Source organism: Ylistrum balloti, unplaced genomic scaffold (genome assembly GCF_031769215.1).
Source record: "Ylistrum balloti isolate Yb309-2 unplaced genomic scaffold, AGI_CSIRO_Ybal_v1 Utg369820, whole genome shotgun sequence".
Taxonomy (NCBI): Eukaryota; Metazoa; Mollusca; class Bivalvia; order Pectinida; family Pectinidae; genus Ylistrum; species Ylistrum balloti.
In genome coordinates, this window is record NW_026781988.1 from 315,020 (window position 1) to 336,563 (window position 21,544).

General features: G+C 38.2%; 1 protein-coding gene across 1 annotated transcript; it reads left to right on the forward strand.

The window, feature by feature from the left end:
- Nucleotides 1-2,296: 2,296 nt before the first annotated feature.
- LOC132545018 (leukocyte surface antigen CD53-like) lies at nt 2,297-21,332 on the forward strand. Its single transcript, XM_060208682.1, has 9 exons — nt 2,297-2,418; nt 11,800-11,879; nt 14,044-14,244; nt 15,994-16,068; nt 16,612-16,710; nt 17,098-17,188; nt 18,472-18,623; nt 20,026-20,109; nt 20,362-21,332. Exons 2-9 carry the CDS (start codon nt 11,814-11,816, stop codon nt 20,425-20,427), a joined length of 834 nt encoding a protein of 277 aa, XP_060064665.1. The 5' UTR covers nt 2,297-2,418; nt 11,800-11,813; the 3' UTR covers nt 20,428-21,332.
- The last annotated feature ends 212 nt before the right edge of the window (nt 21,333-21,544 follow it).

Here is a 21,544-nt window from a genome sequence, read left to right on the forward strand (position 1 = left end):
ATTCAGAAGGAAAGCTGACTTAAGAAAAGGAGAGATTGGTTGGTAGCTGTAGCTCTTCTGTCCTTGATTATTGTCCCGCACAAGTTGATGCTGTTTTGTGTTTCCTAGCTTATCCTTTTGGACAACCTCTGTATATTCCCGAGTAAGATGTTAATCGCTTAGTATCCCTCAGCAAGACTCTTGTTATATCCACACGTGATGAAGCGTCTTAGTGAGCGAGACTATTTGTCGTCATGTTGCTAACCGCCATTGGCGCAAAGGATTACTGAGAATTCCATGTAACAATTTTATGACTGATAGTATGTCTGAACATTATCACATTTTATTTAAGACGTGATATCATAATATCTCTTTATTTCTACAGCTACATTTATTCACAGTGGAAAAATGAGGCGACAATTCCCTCTTTTTAATCTATCGATTCCTCTGATTCAAACGTATTTTATTTGTTCAATATAACAAATGGGATTTTATTTGTTTAAATGGGATAAGTCACAAGTTATCATAATTTAGAAATGCCTTAAAAAGAAAGAAAGAAAGAAAAGAAAACAATTTCACGTAGATCTACAACAGAATACACTTTTATCAAATTTAATTTGCTACATGTATACATTTAAGATGAAGAGATCAGAAAACAGAATAACTTCAGGGAAAAAGTTAGAAAGAGAAGAATATAGAAACATGACTTACTGAAGCTAAGATATAAACAGATGACTTAAAACTGATTACTGATTTAAATAAAAGTCTAAAATGATTGAAATATATTTGGGTTTTGCTCATCGGTTTTAAGAGCCACTAATAAGGATTTTATTATGACAATACATTAACGAGAAATGTTATTAAATAAAATGTCATGCTGCCTTCTATTTTACCTACCGGGAACGCGTAAGGGCTAACAAAATAGAAAGTTCATGTTAATGGCAATTCACGTGAATTTTCTATATTGTAAGCTCTAGCGCATACCCGTTAAGTGAAATATTTATTTAAACTTACATTACTGAGAGAACTGAGACACCAATAGTATTACAGTACTGAGAGAACTAAGACACCAAGTGAACTACAACACCAATAGTATTACAGTACTGAGAGAACTGAGACACCAAGTGAACTACAGCACCACCTGAGAGAACTAAGGCACCAAGTGAACTACAACACCAATAGTATTACAGTACTGAGAGAACTAAGACACCAAGTGAACTACAACACCAATAGTATAACAGTACTGAGAGAACTAAGACACCAAGTGAACTACAGCACCAATAGTATTACAGTACTGAGGGCACTGAGACACCAAGTGAACTACAGCACCAATAGTATTACATTACTGAGAGAACTGAGACACCAAGTGAACTACAGCACCAATAGTATTACAGTACTGAGAGAACTAAGACACCAAGTGAACTACAGCACCAATAGTATTACAGTACTGAGAGAACTAAGACACCAAGTGAACTACAGCACCAATAGTATAACAGTACTGAGAGAACTGAGACACCAAGTGAACTACAGCACCAATAGTATTACAGTACTGAGAGAACTAATCAAAGGCCACAGTGGGCGTGGCTGTCTATATACTTTAATGAATCAGTTTTATCACCTAATACGAAACCTCCACACCAGTTAACATAAAACAGAATTTATTGATGAAGGTGGTCAAGCGTAACCGTCGATCTATTTATATACCACTGTGTCGGACAACAAGCACCACAGGAGATAATTTCTAGAAGAAAAAAAGAAGTACAGAGGAGACTATTGGTTATCTAGCCCCCTACAATTTGTTGAGGATAAACTGACGGAAACAACGGGTGATGTGATATTTCAGTGTGGGCACTGACTTCTCTGATGCTCTCTATTAACTTCTAATGATAGACATTTGTTCAGAAATAATGTAAAGCTAGAGCTGTGGCTATGATTACAGACAGTACTCGTTAATATATCATACACACAATTATCGTTTCCAGGACAGTGGTTCTCTTTCGATAAGTGTACATGTACGTAAAATCTCACTACAGTATCCCTTGTGTCAAATCAAACCAAAGAACCAGTGATAAATCACCAAATCTCGCTTGCTCTAATCGCTGTGATATTTAGGCTGGACCCCACGCCACCGATCTCTGCCATGTTTCCTAACAGCTGTACACTGCATCCTCAGCGCAGCTCAACTTTGTTACATTTTGGCGTTGTCATGGTAACTGATGACGGTAGTGTAGACTTTTTATGGTTTTTGAGACTGAGAGCCTCGGTTTTGGATTCTGATGGACTGCGTGCCCTCGCGTGTGACTACGGAACGTGGATGAGTGACTTTTTAACTCATGTGTGTAGATTAACATGTGTGTCACACACTAGGACGCACACACAGTTTCCTCCTGGACTTCTGATCATATCTTGGACACACTTACTCGGAGACTAGACCTATCGGTAAGATATTTACAGAGTTTTTTTTTCAGCGTTGTACATATATAAGTAGTAACAATGTAACGTATTTTAGCGTGTCTCCAGATGTGGCCTTTCTGTAATTTGGAACCACTTCCTATATGTACATGTATTTGTTACAGGTGCCATGTAGAGTCGACGAACTACACATGTGGCTGTGTATGGGACGGACTTTTTACGAACTCTTTATTTACGTCAGAAAAAAATGTTGACATTGACGACCATGAAAGGCATCGCGTTGACATTAAGTTCTGTTTGTTTTTTTTGTTGTTCCGGTTGCTCTAGAATGCTGTGGTAACTGTAGGATATTTTAACACATAACCAATCAACGGCTCATGTATCGTTCTCTTTGGGATCCGTCGGAAATCCAACATGGCCGCCTTAATCTCTGATTGGCTGGTACAGTTTTTTCTAGCTCTTATCTGCAGATCAAAGCCTGGGCACTTTTCGGTTCAAAATTTGATTTGGCCAATCAGGCCTTCATTTTCGTATTTTCGTCATTTTTTTCGTCTTTAACCAAATTTAGTTAATATACTATTTACGGTCCCAACTGTATTTTCCGTGACCAATTTCCGACTGACTTACCAGATAGATAGACCCTAGGCTCTTGAAAATATATCTTTGTTGTAATTCAGTTTTGCAGAATAAGACCCTTAAGGGTTCTACACTTAACTCTCCTATACAATCTAGCTTTAACATCTTGTACATACGTAACATCAATGGAGAGGTTGCCATAGTTACGTCGATGAGTTGTGGGTACATATGTACCAAGTAATGCTGCATACTTTGTGATTGATGTACTAACGCTAGGTAGCGCTAGGAATCAAACCCGGGTCATCTGATCTAAATCATTCGATAGAAACTTTGAGTGGTCACCAGAGGTCCCAGGTTCGATCCCTTACAGAGAAAAAGTAAACGAAAAGACCTGTTCACAAATGGCACACATGTACATTTAAGGAGAAGGAAATACCCTAACCTTAACACTTATCGCTAAATTGTTCCGCTCAGATGTCGACAGAGAAGTTTAAGGACGAGTTTCCAGTTCATGTCGGTGAAGCCCAGTAAAACTATAAATACTTGCCGAATCTGAGCCCATTGTATCGGTGAAACTTTTATTTATTTCATTCAACAGAGTCATTTCTAATGGGCAAATTGAAAAAAATTCTTTCCAGCAACTTATCATAGATATCTTAATTAATTGGTCACGTGACCGTTATTTCCACCCTACCAACCATCAAATCTCGTGCCGATCAAGGACGGCAAAGTTTGCCAAAAACATTGTTATCAAGTAGCTATGAAAATAATACAGTGTCGAATTTCGTTGTTATTTTGAAAATTATCTTGAAGAGCCCTGTTAAAGACAATCTCCAAAGTAGTAGGGTTCCAAATTTAATATATACGTTTTCCTTCACTGCCTTATCTCACGACTATCCACAGATTGGTTGCAGACGAGAAATCTCTTCTTTTGAAGGTGAACGTATCACACCAAAATCAAAGGCTCTATTCAACACGTTGTCGTTTGTGCAATTATTAACATAAAAGTTTAAACCAAAATCATTAAGGAATATCTACATGTATATTTACACTAAAACTGTAAACTCATAAGTGTGTTTTACCTGATTTGTACGAGGGTTTGTTTGTACGTGAGTGTATTTGTACGTGAGTATATTTGTACGAGAGTGTATTTGTACGTGAGTGTATTTGTACGTCAGTATATTTGTACGTGAGTGTATTTGTACGTGAGTATATTTGTACGTGAGTGTATTTGTACGTGAGTGTATTTGTACGTGAGTGTATTTGTACGTGAGTGTATTTGTACGCGAGTATATTTGTACGTGAGTGTATTTGTACGTGAGTGTATTTGTACGCGAGTATATTTGTACGTGAGTGTATTTGTACGTGAGTGTATTTGTACGTGAGTATATTTGTACGTGAGTGTATTTGCACTTAAGTATATTTGTACGAGAGTGTATTTGTACGTGAGTATATTTGTACGTGAGTGTATTTGTACGTGAGTGTATTTTTACGTGAGTGTATTTGTACGTGAGTGTATTTGTACGTGAGTGTATTTGTACGTGAGTTGTACTTGAGTGTATTTGTACGTGAGTGTATTTGTACGTGAGTATATTTGTACGTGAGTGTATTTGTACGTGAGTGTATTTGTACGTGAGTGTATTTTTACGTGAGTGTATTTGTACGTGAGTGTATTTGTACGTGAGTATATTTGTACGTGAGTTGTACGTGAGTGTATTTGTACGTGAGTGTATTTGTACGTGAGTATATTTGTACGTCAGTATATTTGTACGTGAGTGTATTTGTACGTGAGTATATTTGTACGTGAGTGTATTTGTACGTCAGTATATTTGTACGTGGGTGTATTTGTACGTGGGTATATTTGTACGTGAGTATATTTGTACGTGAGTGTATTTGTACGTCAGTATATTTGTACGTGAGTGTATTTGTACGTGAGTGTATTTGTACGTCAGTATATTTGTACGTGAGTGTATTTTTACGTGAGTGTATTTTTACGAGAGCGTGTTTTACGTGGGTGTGATGTATACGATATTTTGTCTCAATGACTTAAATGATTACAGCAAGTGTGGCAACACTACTTAATGACCTCAATCGGCTTTAGAAATGGAGTGTCGATGATTTTCACTGTTCAAAAGATTAATAACTGTTTGTTTTTGGGAAACAGTTTCTGACCTTTCTGTAAAAACCATCAGTGAAAAACAGTTCTGAAGACAAGTGCCAGAAAGACGGAAAGGTTCAACACCAGATTAAGTGGGGACCGTATTTTATCAAAATGCCGACACCTTTCAGAAATTTAAACGAGAAACGCCCTATTTTTGACGATGCTACAGACTGTACACATGAGGACAGAGTAAAATATTGTAAACTCTTGAATGTTAATGGTAAACACGTACTATATCACACAAAGAAACCATATCCTAATGGTTTAGTTATAATGTAAGTCTTTCGAAAAAGTAACTTGATGATCAGAACGATACTGTAAGTTTCGTCGATTCAAGAGATGCGCTTCACCGCTATATCTGTTTATCTCACGGCGACCTTCACAAAAGGGCCTTTTTTTCAAATAGAAATTTTCCAACACATTAAACATTTGTTTTTTTTCTGCGTGGAAAAGTGTTATTTTGCATAACGTTTCCACAACAGGGACATTAGCTTGAAGTAGACATGGTCGTTAAAATACATCTAAACTACGTTTTATAAGAAAAAAACTTATTTTAGTCAATTAGTGTAGTTAAGTTCACAAAACATTTTCCTTTTATTGTTTAAAGCACGCTGCTGTTCTAGCCCTTTCACAAGTAAATTGTTTCGCTGAGAACAAGTGTTATTCAATTTTGTCAGTATTCATTATACGCACACGTAAGAAATAATTTTTGCTTGAAAACAAACTACTTCTCCTTTCGAGATGGATTCAGGATGATCATCTCCCTCGGTATCAGCAGAAGACCGGCACACAGATAGATGTTTGTTTCAGTCATACCAACTTACGTAATAAGGAAATCAACACAGGCGGCAAGAAGGCCGTGAGAAATTGACATCGTTCCATTGAATATTTCGAAGCTTCAGGGACTGGTTTTGTATAAAAGCGGTTATCTTTTATAGAAAAAAATCCAGACAACATCTGATTACGAGTGAACACTAAATTAACTATGGATGTTTATTGTTTATGTACAGTAGTAAGCATTGCACTGTACAAAGCCTTGAGAGAGCAAACCCGTAAAATTTTGAATATCTATTATTACAAGCGATGTATAATTATGTATCTTACCCAAACGAAAGGCCAAACTTTCCCAAGTTGTAGTTAGTTCATCATCTGGTTTCTTGGTTACGAATTTTTTCATTACAGTTTGTCATATATGTCGCGTGGGACCCTTACCCCCTCTTCCTCATCGCCAGAATGTCAACGATAGTTTGTGAGCGTGTCTTGTTTATCAACCCTCTCGTGGTGAAAAAGTCGGTGTGGGTGTCCGAATGTTGTCTGGTTTTGGAAAATGTGGGAGCTAATCCCATCATTGACGTAGAAACAACCCCCCCCCCTCCCCGGCCACATGGAGGGGTAAAGGGATGGGTGGGACCTACGAATCATGTTATAATTCTTAATTCCATCTGACTATCTTAATCCTTTCATCTAATCCTATTTGTCGGTATTATTGCACAAACCCTTCACAGAATCTGATTCTCGCAGTCGATAAACAGCATGTTATATATACTTAATACCAGAAATACTCATCTAGTACAGTGTTTACATTGCCAAATCATTTAATATATATTCTGTTTGAAAGTAAATTTATCATTCTTTACTAGATAAAAAAATGAATATGTGGTACATATCACCGGGTGTGAACGGGTCATGGCACAACACGACCTGTGGCGCAGCTCCCTGGCGCTAGGCGCTTCGTGAAACAACATGACCTGTGCCGCAGCTCCCTGGCGCTAGGCGCTTATAAAGGGTATGATTGAGGATGATTAAACACTAGTGACCACACCCGCCTTTCATCAAGATAGGCAGTATTTAACTCCATTATCGGAACAGGTACGAATTCAGATGTCCGAAAATGTGAATATTGGGTTATATTTGTCATGCGAAAATCGATGTGCGTTTTTTTTTTACTATTTTTACCAAAATATATCTTTTCCCAGATCAAGAAAAAACCTGAAATCTTGTTCGCGAGTCCTACAGGAAAGTGGTGAATCAAGTCAAAATTCACAAATTTGAAATCTGTGACTTGTGATCATTTCCTGCAGACTGCCCACGAATACCAAAGTCATACTCAAGAGTTGATGAAGTTATTAACCAAATCACGCTTGTCAACTACTGCGTCAAAATATAGTCCATGTGCTACATTTCTACAAAATGTTATATAATGCTCCGTATTTCAGCTTAAATGCACATATAAAGATAATGAAGTATATTAAAACACACAGAAGTATCTAATATTACATTAAAATTGGTTTTATATTAAATGATGTCTTACATCCGCGAAAGAATTGTTAAACACGTGGTACCATTAGTAGTTATAGAATGTGTACGCTGTGCGTTGTGTCGAGGTAAAATGTTGCGATATGTTATGAAAACGAATTCTATTTTTAGTTTTACACTGGATAACAGTTGGGCTGGCTGGTGAAGCCATCTCGTTCAGTAGGACTGGTGCCGATGAATGGCTCGTTACCCTAGCATGGGGCACTGCTGGCACAGTGGAAACTCCGACTTCTCTGTACAAACCTGTTGATAGATAAATATAAATGTCAAAAGTTACGGTACAGCAGTGTGTCTGAAGATTAGAGATGATACGGTACGGTAGATTGACGCTCGTTACAGTATGGACCGTTAAGGTGTCTGTGTCCAAGAGATTCGGATGTTATTATGACCAGTAATTCCAGATAGTCTACATATCACTACCATACTATCCGATTTCTATAGCTTATCGCACTATTGCCAATGTTACTGGGTGAAGCTGTACTTTGTCCTGCCTTAGTAGGTTAGACTTTGATATACTTTTTATTTTCACAACAGTCCAAACGAGATGTGCCGTATACCATACTGTCCAAACATGTATAAGGACTTAAGTTAAATAAACTTCAAAATTATACAACACTCATTTACGAAACTCTGAAGTATAACCGAATTATTCATGCAAGCGTTTCTCAATATCAAACCAAAGTTTAACTCGACAACTCTTCCAGTGCCATAAAAAATACGATAAAATACTACATATGTTCGTGATTCTAATAGTTGACTTTCGGGCTAAGTATCCTTAAAATTGCTCCGCTGTTATCACAGAACAGTAATTTTCCAGTTGATTGTGATCATTACACGTCATTTCGTGTACGATAAGAGAATTAACTTTCAACTGATCGTTGATGACATAAAAAGTTCCTGTACACGGCACCTTTACAAACAGGAGGACGATAACGATCGAATTTGGTTAGAGTTTGACCTGTGACTAACATGCATGATGTGAACCGACAGCGACATATCTTTATACGCTCTCCGTAACGATAGAGACCTTTCATATACACGTAAATGTCGTATGCTTCAATCTCGGCTCCTCGATGAATGTCAGAAACTCCTAGTCACTTGAAAACTGTGGTCTATAAACCTACCTACCAGTCTGAGTTGATTACTAGTATACACCTCTTGAAACGCGCCTGTTGTCTTCTTCAAAAATCCATTCGTTGAGAAGTGGTTATTACCATGCAAGCACTCGTTATTTTAGAATTTGCAAACATTTCTTCGAAAAAAAGTAAGCCTCTAGAGTATTTTTGTAGCGTTTGTATGAATTGCATTCCATACAGCGGAATTTCATCTGGATACAGTTTGTATTTACAAAGCATTACGTAAATTACGTAAATGTAATGATCGGAATGTGGTTCACCACACAGCCGTCGAGTGCCAGTCTTTTCCTTCGTTCTACTTCTGTAGAATTTGGCAGGCATGGGTTTCGGTAACTGGCGTTAATTTTCTCCAGGTTTGAAACCTAAATGCTGTGTGAAGATGTTAAGTATCATTTCGTGCGAGGTTTGTTTAATTAGTCTCTCGTTCGACTCAGAAGTCAGATCGGAACTCGTGTGTCACCACCAACAAAGCATTGATGATACAAACTCATTACCTACAACGAGTTTATAAAAAGACAAAGAGTAAACGTGAGAAAGAGAGAACTTTTGAGATCTGATGATGTACATTACGCCAAACTTGATGTTACAATGAGAGGTGGGTCACGTGTGGGCGTATTCCGCTGACATTCATAATGAAGAGTGTAGAATTATGCAAAGGTGTTTTTTTCTCTCAATGATTGAAATTGTAAGAAACGAGTGTTTTCAACATGGGAACTGCAGATTTGACAGCAATTTTCGGTATATGTGTCACATTCAATGAGCGTCTAAAAGGAAAAATAAACCCAATGAAGATTTTGCAAAAACCACACAAGTGAATAGTATCTTTAATGCAAATTTAGAGTCCGATACAGTTAGAGCCAAACCACGAATCAAACTGCATCATACAGCTTTTCCGTCCTTCTAGAACTCGTCAGTGAAGCTACATCATACAGCTTTTCCGTCCTTCTAGAGCCCGTCAGTGATGCTACATCATACAGCTTTTCCGTCCTTCTAGAACTCGTCAATGATGCTACATCATACAGCTTTTCCGTCCTTCTAGAGCCCGTCAGTGATGCTACATCATACAGCTTTTCCGTCCTTCTAGAACTCGTCAATGATGCTACATTATACAGCTTTTCCGTCCTTCTAGAGCTCGTCAGTGAAGCTACATCACACAGCTTTTCCGTCCTTCTAGAACTCGTCAGTGATGCTACATCATACAGCTGTTTTGTCCTTCTAGGACTCGTCAGTGATGCTACATCATACAGCTTTTCCGTCCTTCTAGAGCTCGTCAGTGATGCTACATCATACAGCTTTTCCGTCCTTCTAGAGCTCGTCAGTGATGTTACATCATACAGCTTTTCCGTCCTTCTAGAGCCCGTCAGTGATGCTACATCATACAGCTTTTCCGTCCTTCTAGAGCCCGTCAGTGATGCTACATCATACAGCTTTTCCGTCCTTCTAGAACTCGTCAGTGATGCTACATCATACAGCTTTTCCGTCCTTCTAGAACTCGTCAGTGATGCTACATCATACAGCTTTTCCGTCCTTCTAGAGCTCGTCAGTGATGCTACATCATACAGCTTTTCCGTCCTTCTAGAGCCCGTCAGTGATGCTACATCATACAGCTTTTCCGTCCTTCTAGAACTCGTCAGTGATGCTACATCATACAGCTTTTCCGTCCTTCTAGAACTCGTCAATGATGCTACATCATACAGCTTTTCCGTCCTTCTAGAGCTCGTCAGTGATGCTACATCACACAGCTTTTCTGTCCTTCTAGAACTCGTCAGTGATGCTACATCATACAGCTTTTCCGTCCTTCTAGAACTCGTCAGTGATGCTACATCATACAGCTTTTCACACAGCTTTTCCGTCCTTCTAGAACTCGTCAATGATGCTACATCATACAGCTTTTCCGTCCTTCTAGAGCTCGTCAGTGATGCTACGGGCCTAAATTTCGAAGCCGATGAGGTGACTGAGGAAAATTCAAAGTGATCAAGATCTAGAGGGGAGGTGCACTTACCCCAAAATTCAATTAATTCCTTAATTTTCATTTACCGATAATTTCATAACGGTGTCAAGAACATGTATATAATTTGTCTACGCGTGCGTGTGTAAACTGTATAAGGATAGGAGGATATTATAGACCCCTGTTTCATAGACTCATCATCTGTAGGACTCTCATCCTAGCACTTAATGTCCACTCAGGATCACAAACGGCCGTTCATATTTATGTCGAATAAATATGATTCCTTTTATCTACCAACCATGACCACAGGCTTATTTCGCAGTAGATAGAATACAATGACAATGACAGAACATATTTATTGCGAAAAAAACCGTTATTTAGAATTGTAGAAGAAAAACAATCAAAAAGTTCTACTAATAATGAAACGCGATGTTTATAGACAATTCTGCAATTTGTAAAGTTGTATCACAACAGGCAAGCTAAACCCATTTTAAGTAAAATTCCTGAAAATATTGCCGTTTCAAATCACAATGCATTGTAAAATACATAATATATTGCTAGATATAAATACGCTTTCCTACAACATTCAATATTGTAAGATATACGTCAGATACACTACAATTGGTAACGTTTGTCTCACAACTGTGTTGGAATAGTGTTGTTAATTTCTTACATTCGATATGTACATGTTTGTCTCCTGTACGTTCTGTGTGTAATCTTCACTACTGATACACAACAGTATTCGATGTCCACCAAAACGTTTGAGTTGCTCTATCGCATCCTTTTGCTAATGGTAAAGTCACGTGCATGTTATACACGTGTAAGGCACCTGCATGGGGCTTATTTATACCTTGTAATAAACCCATTTTACGAGTTCGACTGAGAAAATGAGATAATGCTGTTTTCCGATGGAAACTCGTTTTATTAAGATATTGTTTGGATACTTACGCCTAGAGCTGGAAACATACATATACAAAGTATCTTTTAAGAAATCTCTTAGCAGCAAATTGGCCTCGCAAGTTGGCTTGGAGTCACAAAAAGGCGCCAGCCCTGTACGTATCTGGGAAGACTCATCTTTGTATGAGGTCATTGAACTTCTAATATTATAAACCCTATTTTATATTTGCTATCCTGCTATTTCAACAAATTCACTAAGCGTAATCTTAAAGTTTTGTAGTGTGCTGTCGCTTTGCCAGATACCTTCCTTATCTTGAACACTGTGGTTTCCTAGCCTCAATGTATGGTTTATCTTTTTTTTTATTATTTCCCAGCATCCTTTGAAATCATGGCGGTGGACGGTTGTGGGAAGTTTCTGAAGTATTCCATGTTTCTGTTTAACATCGTCATCGTGGTAAGTATTTGACACAACTTACATAAACTTTGTAACGCGTTTTGTAAATTTGTTTGTGATACGTGTTACAAAGGATACCTTGGTAACTGTTCCCATCAGTAACTAGTACAAAAACCGGCAAAGCCATTTGGAGCGAGCGTAGTATTCCTACTTATATCTTTCATTTTGCGACAATAATAATTACACCTTAAGTTTAAGGAAATCATCCTTCCTTTAATATTCTATTTATTGTATTTCTGGCTAGTCCATTGTATTTCTGGCTAGTCCATTGTGGTTCTGGCTAGTCCATTGTGTTTCTGGCTAGTCCATTGTGGTTCTGGCTAGTCCATTGTGTTTCTGGCTAGTCCATTGTATTTCTGGCTAGTCCATTGTGTTTCTGGCTAGTCCATTGTGGTTCTGGCTAGTCCATTGTATTTCTGGCTAGTCCATTGTGTTTCTGGCTAGTCCATTGTGGTTCTGGCTAGTCCATTGTATTTCTGGCTAGTCCATTGTGTTTCTGGCTAGTCCATTGTGTTTCTGGCTAGTCCATTGTGGTTCTGGCTAGTCCATTGTATTTCTGGCTAGTCCATTGTGTTTCTGGCTAGTCCATTGTGGTTCTGGCTAGTCCATTGTATTTCTGGCTAGTCCATTGTGTTTCTGGCTAGTCCATTGTGGTTCTGGCTAGTCCATTGTGTTTCTGGCTAGTCCATTGTATTTCTGGCTAGTCCATTGTATTTCTAGCTAGTCCAGTGTGGTTCTGGCTAGTCCATTGTATTTCTGCCTAGTCCATTGTGGTTCTGGCTAGTCCATTGTGGTTCTGGCTAGTCCATTGTATTTCTGGCTAGTCCATTGTATTTCTGGCTAGTCCATTGTGGTTCTGGCTAGTCCATTGTATTTCTGGCTAGTCCATTGTATTTCTAGCTAGTCCAGTGTGGTTCTGGCTAGTCCATTGTATTTCTGGCTAGTCCATTGTGGTTCTGGCTAGTCCATTGTATTTCTGGCTAGTCCAGTGTGGTTCTGGCTAGTCCATTGTATTTATGGCTAGTCCATTGTATTTCTAGCTAGTCCAGTGTGGTTCTGGCTAGTCCATTGTATTTCTGGCTAGTCCATTGTGGTTCTGGCTAGTCCATTGTATTTCTGGCTAGTCCATTGTGGTTCTGGCTAGTCCATTGTGGTTCTGGCTAGTCCATTGTATTTCTGGCTAGTCCATTGTGTTTCTGGCTAGTCCATGGTGGTTCTGGCTAGTCCATTGTGGTTCTGGCTAGTCCATTGTGTTTCTGGCTAGTCCATTGTATTTCTGGCTAGTCCATCGTATTTCTGGCTAGTCCATCGTGTTTCTAGCTAGTCCATTGCATTTCTGGCTAGTCCATTGTGGTTCTGGCTAGTCCATTGTGTTTCTGGCTAGTCCATCGTATTTCTGGCTAGTATTTCTGGCTAGTCCATTGTATTTCTGGCTAGTCCATTGTGTTTCTGGCTAGTCCATTGTGTTTCTGGCTAGTCCATTGTATTTCTAGCTAGTCCATCGTGTTTCTGGCTAGTCCATTGTGTTTTATTGTATATCGTTTATCCTTTCGGATTATCTCTGTTTACATATACTAATCGCGTAAACTTGTTCAGTCAAACTCTTGTTGTATGCACACATGATGAAGAGTCTTGGTGATCGAAATTATTTGTTACTATGTCCGCAGTGTTGCTATGTCCACCATGTTGCTATCCGCCATTGGCGCATAACATAACATCTTCATGACTGATAGTATGTGTGAAATTTTTCATTTTTTTTTTCGCGTGTTATCCTTAGGCCTTAAGCGGCCCCGTGGGTCTGCTCGAGCTATGCTCGCGATAGAATTGTTTGAGTTTTTACTTCTCCATAGTAATAACAATTTCAACAACATCACGAGCTCTTTGACATAGATCATGTGTACCTGTGTTATTGAGTATTATTTTTAATTCACCATTATGTGGAGTTGACACGATGTCAAAATGTTGAAAGATTCTACACATATACCTATGTCGATAGGGTTAGCGCGAGGTTGAAAGCGATTCTTGAACAACTGCAGTCTTCAAGGGAGATCGGTATGAAAATTCCTGACTTTCATCCTTCTACCGAAATAATTACCAGCTATTTTTGAGGATTGACAGAAACATGCAGTATTGTAAACATAGATGTTTTTTTTTTTTGTTACAGATAGCGGGTTGTTGCTTAGTAGGGTTTGGTATCTACACAAAGACCAATCATGTTGGAATAACACGTGTATCATCTGTTCTTGGCGGTAATCTCGTCGTCACCCTTTCCCTTCTCCTCATCATCGCCGGAGCCATCGTCATCCTTCTCTCTTTCCTTGGCTGTTGTGGTGCCATCAAGGAAATTCGCTGCATGCTAGTAACTGTGAGTATGACATGGCTGTAAGTTCCTTTAAGTGACAGGCTCGCTGTCATTTCCCATCCATTCTATGTATGATTTCTTTGCATTCCTCTATGTCAATATGACGTCACTGTCAGCTAACCTCTTTTAGTGCCAGCCTCGGTATCTCCCTTTTATAAACTAGCCGTCTACATCAAAATGACGACACTACATGTTAGTGACAGCCTCGCTGTCATGTTTAATATGTTACTTTCAACTTTCCGTTGGCAAACTTCTGCGTCAGAATGATGTCACTACATGTTTGTGACAGCCTCAATATCATGTTAAATCTGTCAATGAAAACTTTTCGTTAGCAGTCCTCTGCGTCAATGTGACGTCACTACATATTTATGACAGCCTCGCTTTCATTTTTAATCTGCCAATGTAAACTTTTCGTTTGCAGTCCTTTGCGTCAATATGACGTCACTGCATGGTTTTGACAGCCTCACTATCATGATAAATCTGTCAATGAAAACTTTTCGTTAGCAGTCCTCTGCGTCAATGGGACGTCATTACATGTTAGTGACAGCCTCGCTATCATGTTTAATATGTTACTTTAAACTTTCCGTTGGCAGTCCACTGCGTCAATATGACGTCACTGCATATAAGTGACAGCCTCGCTATCATGTTTAATATGTTACTTTAAACTTTCCGTTGGCAGTCCTCTGCGTCAATATGACGTCACTACATGTAAGTGACAGCCTCGCTATCATTTTTAATCTATCAATGTAAACTTTTCGTTGGCAGTCCACTGCGTCAATATGACTTCACTACATATAAGTGACAGCCTCGCTATCGTTTCAGAGTCTGTCGCGGTAAACAATTAAAGGCTTTCCGCTGTCTGACCTTTATGTCGGCTAAAGAAGTTAGTCTGGTCCCAGGTTATCTGTGCTAAGACGATTAATCACTTGAGAAAATTCTGGGTTTTCTAACCTCACGCTATGTAGACGAAGGATATAAACGATTCTATTTATATATCATTACTCACCAACAATTGATGGTATTAAGGTAGTTTGGGAATTGACTGAGAAATCAATCAAGTTGCATTCTTCATTCCTATCTTATAATCAACAAAATGTAAAATTGAGTTTTTCGATAATTATGGTAACTGTATAGCGTATAGAGTAAATAAGTAACAGACCTTTCCATTAGGAGGTGGGGGGTGGGAGTGGGGGAGGGGGTGGGGGTGGGAGTGGGGGAGGGGGATGGGGGTGGGGGAGGAATTTGGATCAATCTGAGACCACTGATTGATAAGCTTATTTTATCATGCTGACAACAAAAATACTTTAATTTGCTTAACAGTTACTCTTCCATCATGCCTAATTCAAATTATGTATATTACTGTAGACGGATTTTATATAAGTGAGCAATAATTCAATTTTGGTAGTATACTTATTATGTATTGAATGTATTGTATATACGACTGAAAAAAGTATTTGCTGAGCAGAAAACACAAATAATAGACTTTACACTCCAATATCACGTTTGTTCGAACTTTCCAGCACAAACATTAATTTATCACCAAGAATCTCCATGATGGCCAAATTGGCACCCCACCTTTACCGTCAACTTTTCATATTTCTGTTACAGTTTTTCGTGTTGCTGTTTGTGATGTTCATGACACCCCACCTTTACCGTCAACTTTTCATATTTCTGTTACAGTTTTTCGTGTTGCTGTTTGTGATGTTCATAACACACCACCTTTACCGTCAACTTTTCATATTTCTGTTACAGTTTTTCGTGTTGCTGTTTGTGATGTTCGTCGGTTTCGTGGTGAGCGCAGTACTGGTGTATGCATTCCGGGCAAAGGTACGTGAATCCATGTGACATTTAAAAAGGCTGACGTTGAACACTAGTTTGCTACAATAGATTGTTTGAGCGTTAGAATGTTTGAACACCGGAACATTCACCTCTATGGAACACTTGCTGGGTTTTCAGCTTGAAAACAAACACTACGTTAGGACCAAACATTACGTTTGCTGATGAAAACTGTTCTAGACTGTTTTCCACTATTGTGTTCTTTATGAGGTTTAGATATATGTCTACTTAACAGAATGGATTTATTATCGATAAGAACAGGCAATATCATGTTATATACCACTTGGATATCAAGGTCAAGTCTCAAGAGAAGGTCATAATGCCATGTATCACATAAACTTCAAGTTCAAAATCCAATGGTATACATTTATGCAAATCTATGTTTACTGTTTATGAAACAGTTGGATGGACCTCCTTTGAAGTTCTATCAACTTTTAACAATGATTCATTGACATGTTCTGAGAAGAAATCCGGAAACTAGAGACTAACGTTTAAACTTGTTGTTATACAATGTGTTTATATCTTTTACTTCAGATAGAAAAGTACACTTTAGAGCACCTGCGTGGGTCACTGTACAACGACTACGGGTTCGAACCCCAGGTCACTGAGGCATGGGACTCCATGCAACAGATCGTAAGTACTCTGTTCAATGTCAAGATCACGCAGATTATTAGTACAAAATCTAATGTCAAGGTTACAGACTCGTACGCTTTGTGTAGATGAGTATCACAGGAATCAAGACTTATTGTATTTAAGTAAGGGCACGGTAATAGGAACTTAGATATATCAATCAATTATAACATTTAGCTATTCTGGGTCACAGGAAACCGTAAAAAGCTCTGAGACATGGGATAAGTTCAAGGTCAGGTAGACCAGTCCTTTATAAAGCAGCGCATGCTATCTTTTTCAATTCAAGGTCAATGAAAGTTTTCATCATGATTTTTTTTTTTTTTCGGATTCGTTTGTGCGTATATGGAACAAATGTATCTGTGACATAAATATGCATAATTTTTGTAACAGTTTAAATGTTGTGGAGTGGAAGGAGACGTGAACTCCACCAGTTCCTGGGCCTTTTACAAGAAGCACTCGGCGTGGTTCCTTAACCAGACAGGTATATCTCTGAAGCATGTTTAGCTATATCTGAATTTTGAAATCTGAACTCTAATAGCCCATCAGATCTCTGGCGTGGGTAGATGGTACGACATGACTTGATGACTTGATGGAAAGCTAAGTATACTGTATATATCGTCCGTTATCTGATCGTTCACATCAGTCTTTGATAAATCAATTAATCTTGTATTCTTGCTACATACATAATATTCTGATATGAGTTGATTATATCTTTCCTTCTGATGTAAGATTTTGTTAAAACCGCCACAGATATCTTGATGACGCTGTATAGATAATGACCATTGTGTGTCTTCAATCAACAGTGTGTAGTGTATTTAAAACAGACTAAGTGGCCTTGCCGGAGGTGCAGATCAAATAAAAATATGTTTTTTTTTATCCCTAGACTGTTAAATGTTTATGATGTGAGATTATGAAGAAAGTGTGATAAATTATCTTTTTGGCAGCAGGAAGTAAATGTTATCGGAAACAAAACTCTCTTTCAATCTGTTTTTCTTGGCTGTGTTATTATTAAGTTAAATGACGGATGATGAAATATAACCGCAGTCAAACCAGCTAATTTTATCTTTTATACTTTGTAATGATATATATATAAAAAAAATTGTCGTTTCACGACTCACAAGACCATCAGTGAATCGAAGTTATAAGGTCAACGTCGCAAACCAAGGTCAAAAGTCAAGACCACGGGAACTGTTTAACATTATGTAATAGCAAAATAAGTTTAAGGAAACCGTCATATCAAATTATTGGACCATGATGGCATAGATACACGTGTCTATTTAACCGACATTCTTTAGAAACTGTTTGAAAACTCTAAATCCGTGTTCCTATTAAGTTCTAAGGTAGACTAACATTAATAATGACGTCACAATAATACTCGGATGTCTTACGACACAAGCCAGATAGGTGATAATGTCGTTATCAATGTCTGATTCACCAATCCCTACCGCTGACTACTCCAATCAACCAACCCCGACCCATCCCCGTCCCCCACCCATCACCCGACCCATCATCATCACCATCAGTATCCCGATGACCCGATTCATCTCCATCCTCATCCCTACCCAACCTCATCCCCGACCCCTGACCTCTCCCCATTCCCGTCATCATCCCCATCCCTGGCCTATATCTTATATTGACTCCATAGCCTAATCCAATTCTTATTTTTGGCTAAACCACGTTTAAACTTAAAACAGTGATACAAAAACGTAAATATCCGATTTAACTTCTGCTAGTATAAAAGATGATGATAAATCTGATTGACAGCTCCAATCAAGTACGTGCCGGACAGTTGTTGTGCTGACCCAACCAGTACCCCTAACAGGACCATGTGTATAGGCCAAGCCCTCCGCAATATCGCCCCGGCATATGGACCACCTGTCCCTCCGGAGAAGAACAACAACCAAATGTTTGAAAAGGTATCTCACACAAGAAAAACTTACCATTAAAAGTACAGACTCGTGGTTTGTACAGAGAGAGGTATGTCAGTCATGACGCCAGAACAATGTTACACGTTAGACATTCTCTCTGAGGGCGACAGGCACTCTGTTCTACCGATATGCACAGTGTAATATGTCTACTTTTGGCCACCTCTAATATGTTACCGTGTACCATCTGTACTTTTAATCATTCGATATTGAATAATATTAACGTTTAGTTTGGTTCTGAAAAAAGAAGTGAAAGAATTGTAATATATTTGCGATATAGTCATAATGGAAGTCGGGGAAGCACCAAAGTCAATGTAGGATTACAGGGGTAGATCATGTGATGTCCCAGAGATGACGTCATTAAAATCATGACGTGGAACCTTATAAAACTGTTGCTTTATAAGTGACATACATACATAAGATGGCGGAAACACAACGACTTTGAGGAAGTTGACGGTTGTCAGTGTCAATATGGAAGATGACGATATAAAATAGACTAGGTGTTTATACTATTCCATAATGTCACTATTTACATAGACGTAATTGCTACGCCATCTTGCAGGTCATCATGGTGCATGGACGGATTGAATCAGTCGGTATATGAGTGTATTACAAGTGTTCCCAATTTAACTTAAAGTAAAAACCAAAAAATTTCATTATTCTGACACCATCTTCCAGCTAAGCATTAGTTGTACAGTGATTGCATCAATCGAAATAGCAGTGTATTACAAGCGTCCATAATTCAACTAATATAAAAAACGTGTGAAGCAATTTACGGAAATAGACCTTATTTTTTCGCTTTCATTTTGCTCTGAATGAACATTCAATATATCTGGTTGTCTGTGTTTCCATTCTGTTGGCCGGCGATCTGCAGAAAAAAGTGTACTTGATGTGTAACCTTTACACTCTGCTGAAGTCCGTGACAATGAGATGTAGACATGCCTGAAACCCGACAGTATCAGAAAGTCATCCAAACAGCAGTTAAAATAGCTCGGTTATTTAATCATATGATTGCCGACATTCGCTTTCCTTCCAGGTCAATGAGTGAAAATGTTGCGGATCCACTCTTAGCCTTTTACATAGCTAGTGTTTGTTGGCATAGTTTTCGTATTTTTTGTTCACTTTTCCCGGTAGTTTGACTCTGTCTGTCCGTTGTTTTACTCATTCTTAAAAGTGTAACTGAATATTTCCATAGAAAAATAACCCAATACCTACTTGTACTCAATAATTCTATATGCAGTTCAGCTCAACATTGTCATTGTTTAGGTCGAGACAAAATTGATGTCATAATACAGCACATTGAGTTGTGTATAGTGATTTATTTTTTATGTATTTATTTATTATTTACTTTATTTATTTATTTATTGTTTATCTATTATTTATTTATTTTCAGGGATGTTACACACAGCTGGAAGGGTTTTTATCGGAAAATATAAAAATCTTGCTGGGGGTGCTTTCGGGAATAGCGTTTGTTATGGTAGGTATATATAAGTGATAGACAGCTACATATTTCAGTATACATAGCATATACAGCAAAATACATTGAAAAAGAATATAATGACTACTGTGCATACATATTTCGATTGCATCATGCTTTAATAGTTTTTTTTTATTTTAACATTTGAACGATCTATCATTTTGGCATTGTTTCAATAAATTTCATAAATTTCTTTCATCTGTTCGCAAGTTGAGATCCACCTGTGACAATCCTAGTGTTTATCTTTTACAGATACTGGGGATGGTATTTTCTGTTTGTTTGTGTCGACGGATACAGGACGATTTTTATTGTGATTGATGAAAAGTGGACACGTGTACAGAAATATAGAAAACCTGGAGGGGTATCGAACAGAAGTCTCCTGTAGTTATCTACGAAGAACTTTGTGTAGTCAGCGATAGAAGAGTACCGAAGTCGAAGTCGGTCCTAAACGTAACAGAGTGACACAATGAGAAAGATTTCATAAGGGTGCATGCCGAACAAAAGGCCCTAAATATTTATATGACTGTTAATGTAAACACACGAGGGACACCGGATGTGTAAATACCCTTGAGGAACATCGAACAGTCACAAGAGTACATTGCGCCCTGCGAATGTACCTTGTACCTTGTAAGTACACAACGGAGTAGTATCGAAAGATCAATAAGAAAATACATATACGTACTTTGAAATGAGGCAGAAAATTACATCATGCTTTTTTGTTGATGACGCTATTTTCTACAATATTGTGTTACAAAATGATGACACTTTTATCTCGACCCTTGGCTTTTAATAACTATTTCAGAAAAAAACCCATAACGTGCAGGATACATAAATATTTTAGTGATATTTTTCAATTTGGAACTTCCATACACATTATTTAATTCCTAACTAAATTTAGGTGGGTGAGAGTATTCTTGTAGTATGGAAACCGATTTAAGGCGGAATGTTCCATGTTGTACTACTTACAGTTACAAAAGAGTTCTGTAAACTGTAATACTGCATTGTAAATCAGTATATGACACTTTTTAAACATATTTATTGACACATGTAACACTGCAGTGATTATTTGATAATTAACGAGTTGTTGCGTATAAGGGGAGACAACGCCGTAGACTACCACTAATGGGTCGGTTAGCCATTGTATCATGTCTTCCAAACATTGTCTTTTTCCCGCATCCTCGACCCCAAGTGAAAAACGATAGTGTGATTTTCATGTGGGACCGAAGATGTTGAAATACTTTAGCACCACGATCCCACAGGGACCTGGCACGAATGTCCAACTCTATGGTCCAAATTTATGTATTATTAGTAAACGGACAGTGAGAGTAGGCTTCCAAGCCGAGTCCCTGTGGGATATGGTATATTACTTGCGAATCAGAACAGTATCTAGTTGTTCTTGCTGAATATTATCAGTTTTTTTTCTTCTGGGACAAAA